A 13,152-nucleotide genomic window follows, 5' to 3' on the forward strand; every position below is an offset into this window, starting at 1 on the left:
ATCAGCTTCTATACAAGATCCTGCAAACCAATTTTCTGAGCGCTTGCTGAATTATGAACCCTTCATTTCAAACTTTTAAACAGATACAAAGCAGAAATGATGACACACTGAAAAATTAATCTGCTCATAATAAACTGATGAGTCCACTGTACACAGCCTTTACTTCAAAATCTATGTCAGCCATGCCATATTTTCCTTGCTTCATTCACTCAACTAATATTTATTTATTTACTAGGGACCGAATCATTATTTCCTAATGAATCATCTTTTGGTTCCTGTTTAGAACTGGCTTTCTTTTGGAGAACTTTCCCCAAAAGCAAAATACCAAGTTAATATTCCTCTCCTAGCATTCTGTCCTTGCTCCACAAAGGACTTGTCTTCCTTTTTTCTTTTTTCTTTTGGAAGTCCCTATTCCACCAGCAGACTCTATGCGTGGGACTAAACCAGGCACTGAGAATGAAGTCTAGCTTCCAATGTGTTTAGCTGAAACAAGTGAAAGCATAAATGGGCTCATAAACATTTTAGTGCCATGAAAATTTTCAGCAATATGATGAAGCCTAAGAACCTCTTTCTCAGAATAATATTTTTTAAAGACAAGGTAAAATACTTAGGGTTATTAAAACTGACATGCAGTAGAATATGTGCGTTTTTATTAATAGTAATACATTATAATACAGGCTCTACCACGATTTTGAACCATAACATTAATTAGATAATTATACAAATAACATAAAAAAGATATGAAAATATCCATTATTTATATTACCAATTCACAAAAAAGCTAGTAGTTCAGTAGTTTATTGTACATATTGATAAGCGAAAGAATTTTCATTAAAGGTTAAAGAAAACAGGGTTTCCCTAGCAGCTTAGACAGTAAAGATTTCGCCTGCAGTGCAGCAGACCTGGGTTGGATCCCTGGGTTGGGAAGATCCCCTGGAGAAGGGAATGGCCACCCACTCCAGTATCCTTGCCTGGAGAATCCCATGGACAGAGAAGCCTGGTGGGCTACAGTCCATGGGGTCACAAAAAGTCAGACATGACTGAGGGACTAACACTTTCACTTTTCACTTTCACTAAAGAAAATAAAGATGCGATTTTTTTTCCCTAAGTTCACATACTCTCTAAATATTTTCCATGGACCTCTCAGACCCAGGTTAAGAAGCTGTATTTTAGATTCAAGAAGAAATGTAAGAGATCCTAAAACTCATAAAATATCAAGGCTTCCCTGGTGGTCCAGTGGTTAAGAACTCACCTGCTAACGTAGGGATCATGGGTTCAATTCCTGGTCTAGGAAGCCTCCACATGCCAAGGGGCAACCATGCCCGTGTGCCACAATCACCGAGTCTTAACCTAGAGCCCGTGAGCCACAACTACTGAAGCCCACACGCCCCAGAGCCCGTCCTCCTCAACCAGAGAAGCCACCACAATGAGAAGCCACAACCACAACCAGAAGGGAGCCCTCACTCTCTGCAACTCAAGAAAGCATACACGCAGCAACAAACACCCAGAGCAGCAAAATAAATAAATTTTTAAAAAATATTGACAATTCTCATAAAAATCTCTTTCTTCCAAGAATTATAAGATTCAGTGTGAGACTGAATAAAGATAAAACAGTATAAAAATGTCGATTTACATGTATTGAAGCATTACATACAAAAGGAAAGATCAGTCAAAGAAATAATTGATATTGGACTTCATTAAAGTTAAATACTTTGATCTTCGAAAACCACTTCAAGATAATGAGAAGACAAACCACAGATTTGGAGAAAATATTTACAAAACACATCTGATACAGGACTCTCATCTAAAACATACAAAGAACACTTAAAACTCATCAATCAAAAAACCAACAAATGAATTTAAAAATGGACAAAAGATACAGACAGCTCAGTAAATAATATATACAGATGACAAACAAAGTATGATACAGTAGAACATTATTCAATGCTAAAAAGAAGTGAGCAATGTAGGCATGAAGAGGTATAGGAGAGTTGAACACATTAGTAAGTGAAAGAAGCCAATGTGAAATGGCTAACTATGTAACATTCCAAGTATATGACATTCTGAAACTATGGAAAGAGAAGAAAGATCAGTGGTTTCAGGAATTGAGAGAATGAGGAACAAACAGGCAGAGCAACAGGGATTTTGTTCAACTGTTCAAACTCTTCTGTGTAGTACTATTATGATGGATTGTTGCTGCTGTCATTGTTTAGTCACTAAGTCGTGTCCAACTCTTCGAGACCCCATGGACTCCTGCCCACCAGGCTCCTCTGTCCATACACTTCCCAGGTAAGAACCAGTACTGGGGTGGGTTGCAATTTCCTTCTCCAGGCGATCTTCCCAACCCAGGGATCAAACCCATGTCTCCTACACTGGTAGGTGGCTTCTTTACCATGGAGCCACCAGGGAAACCCTTATAATGGTGGATATATCCAATTATCTATTTGTCAAAACCTTGAATGTATAACACCAAGAGTGAATTCTAATGTAAACTGGAACATACAGGCTGGCAAAAAAATATTTAAAGCAATTATTACTCCAAGATAAATTATACAGTTATACAATTAACATGCTGGGAACACAGCAAAGTACAGGACCTACTACACAGCACAGGGAATTATATTCAATATCTTGTAATGACCTACACTAGAATCTGAAAGAGAATATATATATATATATATATATATATATATATATAATACAACTGAATCATTTTTCTGTGTACCTGACACACTGTAAATCAACTATACCTCAATTTAAAAAATTAATAAAATTTTAAATATAAACATAAACAATTTTAATCTTTCCATTAAAACATAAATTTGGGAGTTAAAACATAAATCAAGTGGCAAATGTAGAACAAAACAATGAAATCACAGGAATTTATGGTCTTCTAGAACTAACTGCTACACGACGACAGAGGTAACTACAATATCCTTTAAGTTATGTAAGTTGTTTTTATAACAATGGAGATTCACAGACAGGGAAAAATACAGCTACAAATGTCTGAAGATCCCAACTCTGGCCATATGAAACATATTAACACAAAGGAGATCTGACATAACAGATGGACTATCAAAAGTGAGTCATACTGGTTACTCTAAGAAGAGTACTATAAGTGACATAACTTCCAGACTGTTTCTTCAAATTCAACTTAAATCCCACAACATTCAGAGCATTTCAGTAAATCTGTCTTCATTAATTAAATCTATCCAGTGATCAACAATTACTACAAAATCTTCCTCTCTATTGAAAATGGCTAATTAAGAGGAGGAAGATGACTCAAATACTTTATATTATCCTCCTATGATCATTCTTGATCTGAAAAGATGAAAAGAAGGAGGAAAAAGATGGGTCTTTCCATTAGTTTTAACTAATATTCTGAAGAATAAGAAATGGCAGTCTCCTCAGACCCACCACGCAAGGAAAAGTCCATAAACTAATGAAGACTATTTCAGCTCTGAAAGCATCATCATCAAAGTATTTTTAAAATAAGTCCACAGGAGTGAAATTTTACCACTGGAAGTATTAAACCAATTCCTACCTATGAAAATTGGTAATTAAAGAGGAAGTATTACATATTTACCCTGCCTTTTACATCCAGGAAAACTGTGGCTCATTTCTGGTTAATGAGAGAAAACTCTTTCTTTAAACAGAGTTAACAGAAGTTAATCAATGCTGAAAATATGATAGAAAAACTACCATTCTATAGCCTTCAATGTATAATAACAAAGCTATTTAGTAAAAAGTTGTTTCAGAAATGAGACCAAGGGCTTCCCTGCTGGTTCCATGGTAAAGAATCCACCTGATGATACAGGAGACATAGGTTCGATACCTGGGTTTGGGAAGATCCCACGTGCCCCAGAGCAGCTAAGCCAGTGCACCACAACTATTGAGCCTGGGAGCCTCAACTACTGAAGTCCAAGTGCCCTAGAGCCCTCACTCTGCAACAAGAGAAGCCACTGCAATGAGAAACCCGTGCACCACACCTAGAGAGTAGCCCCTACCCATTGCAACTAGAAAAAACCCTGTGCAGCAACAAAGGCTCAGCACAGACAAAAATTAAATAAATTATTTTTTTTAAGTAAGAAGTGAGGCCAAAGTAACACTCTGCACTTGCAAATCTCCACAAGAGAATCTATTTTCAAAATAATAGACATTGATGGTCACTAACTTATTCATGTGATCAAATGTACAAGACAGCCTGATATAATGTATCCCCTGCTAGGATGAAATGATGTAGACAGCAATATGTAGGAAGTTTGAAAAAAATAATCTTCAGGCCTGAATGTATTTAAAAGCATTTAAGGAAAAAAAGAAAAACATTATTAAAAAGAAAATATATGTGACAAACACAGAATTTGGACAAGATAACTAGTCTGGACATTGCAACTTAGGGGGGAAAAGGTGAAAGCTATAAACTGGAAAAGAGCTAAAGAGATATAAAGTGGAGAAGGAAATGGCAACCCACTCCAGTATTCTTGCCTGGAAAATTCCACGGATGGAGGAGCCTGGTAGGCTCCCGTCCATGGGGTCACAAAGAGTCGGACACGACTGAGCGACTTCACTCACTCACTCACAAAGAGACATAAAACTTAAGGAGTGGACTTTAATTAGATCTTGATTTGAATCAGTTAGAAAACTCATTTTTGAGACAGTTGGGAAATTTTAAATTATGACTTGGATTTTAGATAATATAATGTGTTACTTTTCTGAATATAATATACTATTTGGTTACAAAGTACAAGAAGGGCCTTACTCTTAGAAAATGTATGCTTAATTTGTAGTTGGTAAAATGTCATCATATATGTAACTTACATTCAAACAGTTTAGCAAAATACATACACACACATTATATAAAATGGGAAGACTTGTTTCATCAACATGACATCTGTCACTGTACTGTTTAAAAGGAACGTGCAGTTACAGAGAAAATGCCATTTACATACCTAAGTAGTTTTGAATATTAAAGTCCTTGCCTTATAACACAGAAATAAATGTAACTCAACAGCACTGTTTATGTACTATTCTATATCTACTATTTATCTTTACTACTCAATCACAACTTTACTCAGTAAAATTAATCTTTATAGGGTTTCTAAATTTTTATTATAAATTCATTCATTCAATAATCACTGAAAACTACTTACTTAGGTCATATAACCTAACACATATATTTCATATTTTCCATTTCCAAAAAATTAGGTAGAAAACTCATAATATAAATAGGGGCAAGGGGAAGGACATACCACTTGTATTAAAAGCCATACAGCACACTGGTTTTTCATGAGCAGGGAAATGGGCCACGATGCCATCACTGTCAGAATCCTCGCTCACAAGCACCTTTACAGAAAGGAAGAAGGCAAATGGAAGTTAACCAATTACTGACCTTGAAGATACACACCACCACTACATCCCTGACCAAGTAACAGGCTTCTGCTACATTTGAAGATTATTCTTCATAATACAAAGTGAGAATGCCACTTCAGAAACAGAGAAAAGATGTAAATTGCCCCCAGTGAATTAATCACATAACCTCTAAAACAACTGGTTGACCTGACTGCAGATGACAAGGATTTCTTGAAGCTTCAGTTCAGAAAAAATGAAAAGCCTAAAATCAGCTCTACACAGCTTTATCTAAAAATAGGAATAGGAGTTCTTATTGTGTTATGGCCTGCTGAAAAACTCTTGCCCATGACTGGAACAGAACAGCAAAAAAAAAAAAAAAAAAATCATAAGTTAAATACAAACAAACAGGCATATATATATATATATTTAGGGGAATTACCAAATAATTTTTACTTAAAGTACAAACACTGTGGCCTTTAACCTCTAGTTTTTAGATGGACACAACACTTCTTTGAAAATACTACCAGTAGAACAGGCAGTTTGGTATGTCAGATTCATTCCCCTTCATTTTCTTATAAGCATACTGAAATACAATTTACATTCCATACATCTGCCTATTGAGAGTGTACTATTCAATGAGCCCTAGGGGAAAAAGTTTTAAAACAGCATGTATTCATTTCACAAAGCAAGCAATTAGCTCAAGAAATTAAAACTTTTACATATCTAATGTTACAAAGGGAACACCTACTATACCAATATTGGATCATGATATTCAGACAAAGAATTTATCTGAAGCAATCCAGGAAGTAGTCCTACACTGGCAAGGTTAATTTTTCTTTTAGACTTAGAAAGCTTTACAGAGGTATAATTTACATAAAATTTATTTATGTTTACAATTCAATATTTTTATATAGCACTATAACTGTTGGAAATTCCTTATTTATACTATATATTAACTCCTTATCAGATATATGATTTACAATGATTTTCTTCTACCCATAGGTTGCCCTTTCACATGGCTGGTTATTTCCTTTTAGGCATAGAACAAATGTCTGATTTGTCATCCTTTTCCTATCTTAATGCTTTGATTTTCTTGCCTTATTGTTCTGGCTAGAACCTGCAATTCAGTCAAGCTGCAGATTGTCAAATTTTTTGTCTACAGGTCTTTTTTTATTACCACTATAACCATTTTTAAGTATTCGGTTCAGTACCGTTAAATATATTCACATTGTTAACAGAGTTCTAGAACTTTTTCACCTTGCAAAACTTAAATTCTATACCCACTAAACACTAAGTCTTCTTTTTCCCTCCTCCCACCCTTAGTGACCACCTTTCAACTTTGTTTCTATGCTTTGACTTTTTTAGAAATTCAAATTAAAAGGAAGAATTTAGTGTTTGTACTTTTGTGACTGGCTTATTTCCCTTAGCACAATGGCCTCAAAGTTTATCAACACTGTAACATGTGAAAAGATTTCCTTCTTTTTAAAGGTTGTGTAATGTTATTACACTGTGTGTGTGTTTGTGTGTGTGTGTGTGTGTGTGTATACATTTCTCTTTATCCATTTACCTAGTGGTGGACATCTGGATAGCTTCTACCTCCTGGGTACTGTGAATAATGCTACAATGAACATGGGTGCATAAATACCACTTCAAGATCCTGCTTTGAATTATTTTGCATATAAAGGCGGAAGTAGCATGACTGGATCACATAGTAACTCTATTTTCAATTTTTTTTAGAAACGTTCATGCTGATTTCCATAATGGCTATATCACTGTATATTCCCACCAAACGTTCCCAAGGGTGCCAACTTTTCCCCATGCTTGACAACAGTTATTTTCTGTTCTGTTGATAGTGGTCATCACCTAATAGGTGGGAGGTGATACTTCACTGTAGTTTTGGTTCACTAATGATTAGTGATTCTGAGCATTTCTTCACATGTTTATTGGACATGCCTACATCTTCTTTGGAGAAGTGTCTTGATTAGAGTCCTAGGCTCATTTGTTAATTTTTTTAAATTGTTGAGTTGTAGAAATTCCTTATTTATACTATATATTAACTCCTTATCAGATATATGATTTACAATGATTTTCTTCTACCCATAGGTTGCCCTTTCACATGGCTGGTTCTTTCCTTTTAGGCATAGAACTTTTAAAGTTTGATGTAGTTCCATTTGTCTATTTTTTACTTTGTTACCTGTGCTTTTGGTATTATATGCAAGAAATCATTGCTCGATCCAATGTACTAAAGATTTTCTCCTATGTCTTATTGCAGGAGTTTAATAGTTTCCAGTCTCATGGTTGAATCTAAAATCATTTTTGTATATGCTATAAGGTAAGGGCCCAGCTTCATTCTTTTGCATTAGCTATCCAGTTTTCCCAACCTCATTTGTTGACAGCGTTTCCCTACTGTGTAGTTTTTCACCCTTGTCAAAAATATTTTCAATGTATATGCATGGGTTCATTTTCACATTTTCTACTCTTTTCCACTGGTCTACATATCTATCTTTATGCCAGTATCACATCATCTTAATTACTACTGCTTTGTAATATGATTTGAAGTGAGGCAGTGTTTTTTTTACCCCAAAATTGTTTCAGCTTTTCAGGGTCCCTTCAGATTCCATAAGTATGGTTTTCTCTATTACTACCACAAAATGTCATAGAGCCTTTGATAGGTGCTGCATTTAATATCACATTGGGTACTATGGATATTTTAAGAATATTAAGTCTTAAAATCCACAAGCATGAGATATCTTTCCACTTTTCTATATCTGAAAGATGCCTTTCACATCTTTTAACAACATATTATAGTTGTTAGTGTGTAAGTCTCTCATCTCCTTGGTTAAGTTTGTGCCTAAGAGTTTGCTTTCTTAAAAAAAAAAAAAAAAGACAGAATTGACAAACCCTTAACTAGACTAACAAAAACAAGAGAGAAAATTCAAATAGCTAAAATTGGCAATGAAAGAGAAGCCATTAAAACTGATGTCACAGACATAAAATGGATTATAAGATATTTCCATGAGGCCCTCATTGCCCTGATACCAAAGACAAAAAGAAAACTACAAATCAATATCCCTGAAGAATAATGATGCAATCGTCGAAAAGAAAATGGGATCAAACCAAATTCAACATATGAAAAGGATTATACACCAAGAAAAGTGAGGTTTATACTTGGAATGTAAGGATGGTTCAACATACAAAAATCAATCAATGTAATACATATCACATTAACAAACTGAAAAACAAAAACCACATGATGGTCTCAATCAGTGCAGAAAAAGCATCTGACAAAATTCAACCACTTTCATGACAAATCACTCAACAAACTAGGAATACTGGGAAATTACCATGTTTAGTAATATAATAAGTCACATACACAGAGTCCAAAGTTAACATCACACAAAATGGGGCAAGACTGGAAGCTTTTCCTCTAAGATTACTAAAAAGGCAAGGACGCTCTCTCTCAGCACTACTGTTTAACACAGTACTGTGAGGTCTAGTCATAGCAACCAACTCAAAAGAGGGGGGAAAAAAGGGAAAGAAATACAAGGCATAAAAATGGTTAAAGAAACTTCCCTCTCTAGATTACACACACACACACACACACACACACACACACACACACACAAAATTCAACAAAGGTGCAGGATACAAAATTAACACTCTTAATTGTATGGCAAAACCAATACAATATTGTAAATTAATTAGCCTCCAATTAAAATAAATAAATTTATATTAAAAAAATAAATAAAATCTGAAAAAAAATTAAGAATTTTTAAAAATCAGGTTTTTTCTATATATTAACAAACATTAATTTAAAAAAAGAAACTAAGAAAACAATCTCATTTGCTATACCACCAGATTTATCAAATTTGTTAATATTTTCAAAAAACCAGTATTGATTTTCCCCATCGTTTCACTGCTATTTTGTTGACTGCTGGTCATATTTCTATTATTTACTTCATTTGTCTTGCTTTCATTATAATTTGCTGTTTTTAAACTCTCTTGATGGAGAGCTAAGGTTATTAATTTAGGACTATTTTTCTTTTCTACTATAAGAATTTAAAGCTATAATTTTCCCATTAAGGAATACTATAGCTACAATTATAACTTCTGATATGTTCTATTTCCATGCTCATTGCATGCAAAATATTTTCTAATATTCTTGAGATTTTTTTAATATCACAATTTCATTCTATTATTGATTTCCATGCTTTAAATTTGCTTTATGGCCAATCACATGGTCTATCTTGGAGAACATTCCAGATATTCTTGAAAAGAATGTGAAGTCTGTAGGTTGGGGGATGGGGAGTTTCAGATCATATTGGTTGATAGTGCTAATCAAGTCGTTAAATCTATCAATCTCTTAAAATTTTTGTATAGTTCTTCCATCAGTTCTTGAAAGCACAGTATTTAGACCTCAAACTCTGTTAGCTAGAAGTTCTTCTTTCAGTCTGTCAGATTTCGCTTAATGTTTGCTGCCCTATGTTGTCGTCTGTCTATCATTTCATCTACCTACAACACTGACTCTCTCATCATTATAAAATGTCCTTTTTCTCTGGCAATATTTCTTGACTTAAAATCTTTTATCAGATATTAATATAACCACTCCAATTCTATTACCATTACTGTTTGCATGGTACATTTCTTACAACCTTTTACTTCAGCCAATTATGTCTCTGAATCTAAAGTGATTCTGGTCTGACGATCACTCTCTTTTAACTGGAGTCCATTTATAGTTAATACAATTACACATAAAATTGGATTTAGGTCTGCCATTTTCCATTTACTTTTATGTCTCAGGTGTTTGTTGCTCTGATCCTCTTCCTTTGTATTGAACAATTATTCTAATGTTTACTATTTTTATCTTCTGTTGATTTTGGGGGAGCAATTTCTTAGTGATTTGCTCTATAGGTTGTAAGATGCTTTATAGAAAACAGGATTACAGGTTGATTTCAGACTTAATTGTGGTAAATTACAGCTCCTTGCGCCAACATAGCTCCATTTCTTTTCCCACTCCTTTGAGATACTACTGTCTTGTAAATTATCAACTAAGAAACATCATATTCCCTGAAACAATCTTCCAATTATATATATATATGCTGGTATGTTTGCTGCTGTCCAAAGGTCTCTCAGACTCTCTACATGTCATCAATTCTTCCTCTCTATTCTTTTTGAATCGGCCCCAAACTGAGATTGCACGCTTGGGCTACGAGAGCACACATTATCCTATTCATCACCTACCAAGTCTAATGAAAACACTGTTGGACTTAGGTTTTAACCTTCTATTCCAAATCAAGTAAATCCATCCTCTAAAAGGGAACTGCTTGTTTATATGGCTTACTCTGCTCTGGTTAAACTACCACACTCACGAAGCCCCTGGCAGATGTAGATAAAAGAAATATGAATTTACGTTTATCACTTCTTTCTTACCTTTCTGATCAATTTCTAGAGCCCTCCCCCCAAAAATAGTTACTTGTGAAACTTCTGTCCATAATGTACTTATTATCTGGGAAAAGGGGACTATGAGAACAGAGGAATGGGGAGATATTATTTAATGGGTACAGATAATGAAAAATTCTGGACATGGATGATAAACAATGGTTATTCAACACTGTGAATGTACTTCAGTTCAGTTCAGTTCAGTCGCTCAGTTGTGTCCGACTCTTTGCGACCCCATGAATCGCAGCACGCCAGGCCTCCTTGTCCATCTCCAACTCCCAGAGTTCACTCAGACTCATGTCCATTGAGTCAGTGATGCCATCCAGCCATCTCATCCTCTGTCTTCCCCTTCTCCTCCTGCCCCCAATCCCTCCCAGCATCAGATACCACTGAACTGTAAACTTAAAAAAAGGCTAAATGGCAAATTTTACATTATATATATTTTACCACAAGTGGGGGGGAACATGCATTACAAATTATTTCTCTCATCTCTCTTTTCCATTCTTCCATTCAATTTTCAAAAATGTTAGGGAGGAACACAAGAAAAAGAAGTCTTACAGGAGCAGTCTCCAGAAAAGTCTGCTAAATATACTAAGGATTTGCTTTAGGATACACAGCATATTCATAGAGTTGTGCAACCATTATGACAACCAAATTAGAACATTTTTATCACCTAAAAGAAACTTCATACCATTAACAGTCACTCTGCAACCCCCTGTTTTCTTCAAACTCCCAGCCCTAGGCAATCTACTTTCTCTTTCTATAGATTTGCCTGTTCTGGACATTTCATATAAATAGATTCATACAATATGTATTCTTTTGAGACTGGCTTCTGTCACTAAGCACAGTATTTTCAAGGTTCATTCATTTTGTAGCATTAATACTTCTTTTTACTGCTAAATAATATTACACTGTATGTCTATGTCACATTCTATTTACCCATCCACTGATCAGTCAAAGTACATTTATTTGGGTTGCTCCTATTTTCTAGCTATATGAATAATACCGCTATAAACATTCATGTACAAATTTTTACACAAACATATATTTTCATTTTTTCTTGGTTATATACCTCCTAAGAGCAGTTCTCTTAGGAGACAATTGCCCAATCAAATGGTAACTCTTCTCCAAAGCAGCTGCACTGTTTTACATCCCCACCAGCAGTGTGCGAGGGCTCTCATTTCTGCTCACTGGCCATTGGTATATTATTTCCAGAAAGATGTCTATTCAAATCCTTTGCTCATTTTAGCAAAGGAGCTCATAATAAAGCTATTTATTTTTTTATTATCTAGCTATAGGAGTTCTTTCAATATTCTGAAAACACACACAAACGAATGCAGGTAAAAACAAATGGTGAGAGCTAAATATGGTCAGAAGCCTAGTTAACAGTAAGGTGTCATTGTCGATACCCGGGTTCTGACATTTTATGCCCACTATGTACGATGGCACAGTTTGGGGGAACCTGGAGGGAACTGGGTGAAGGGCACATGGATGTGTCTGCAACTTACTGTGAGTCTACAATTATTTCAAAATTAAAAGTTAAAAATGTAGAGTATGCCATAAGCTTTTTAATTTCTCTCGTACTGATAGGTGACAAGTGGTATCTTGGCACAGTTTTGTCTTTCTCTGATAACAAGTTAAATCTATAGATTTTATACCAGTTGTATATACTTTTTTCTGTGAAATATTTTATCCTTGCCCATTTTTCTATATCAAACCAATCTCTTATAAGAGCCTCTTATCTTTCATGTATTATAACTCTGTACCTCTCTTTGCAATACAATTAGTATTGGGTACTCTAGTTGATGGTGCTAATACAGAAGCCATCGAGCAAAAGGGCTCATTAATCTTGGTGAGTACCAAAACCTCTTAAAAACATATAGGCTTCTTTGAATCTTCTCTGTATGAGCTTCACAAATATAACAACAACGAGACACTTTTGAAAAGACTGTCTCCACTGCATCATCACCTTGCCTAAAATATCAAATCAATACCAAAGATATCCCAAATCAGTTGTTCTAAGACTTTATTTTCACTATCTAAACAGGCTAAAATCCTGTAACAATTTAATATTATTAAACCAAAGCACTTTAATTGATACAAGGTGGATAAGACTTTACCATATGAACAAAAAGACAGACAAACACCACAGGAACCACTGAATTTTTATGAATTACACTTGTATTTACACTCAGGGCAAGAAGCTCTAGTTTATGTCATCATTCTGCAGTATTTTTCTTTGATTAGAGAATTTGCCACCTGCTAACTTAAATTATGTTACTTTTAAAAAGCAAATTATACTGCTTATGCTTTTAAATAAAACATGGAAGTAACATAGGCAAAATGCACAGTCAACCAAATATA

At 34.8% G+C, this 13,152-nt stretch overlaps 1 protein-coding gene across 2 annotated transcripts in view; it reads right to left on the reverse strand.

Moving 5' to 3' along the window:
* The window catches only part of BCAS3 (BCAS3 microtubule associated cell migration factor), a 589,830-nt gene that overhangs the window by 404,415 nt on the left and 172,263 nt on the right, over nt 1-13,152 (reverse strand). For both annotated transcript variants that reach the window (XM_068975810.1, XM_068975809.1), the window contains exon 13: nt 5,250-5,343. In XM_068975810.1, coding sequence (XP_068831911.1) covers nt 5,250-5,343 — 94 coding nt within the window. The remainder of the gene's footprint in view (nt 1-5,249; nt 5,344-13,152) is intronic.

This window comes from Capricornis sumatraensis, chromosome 8 (assembly GCF_032405125.1).
Source record: "Capricornis sumatraensis isolate serow.1 chromosome 8, serow.2, whole genome shotgun sequence".
In the NCBI taxonomy this organism is placed as follows: Eukaryota; Metazoa; Chordata; class Mammalia; order Artiodactyla; family Bovidae; genus Capricornis; species Capricornis sumatraensis.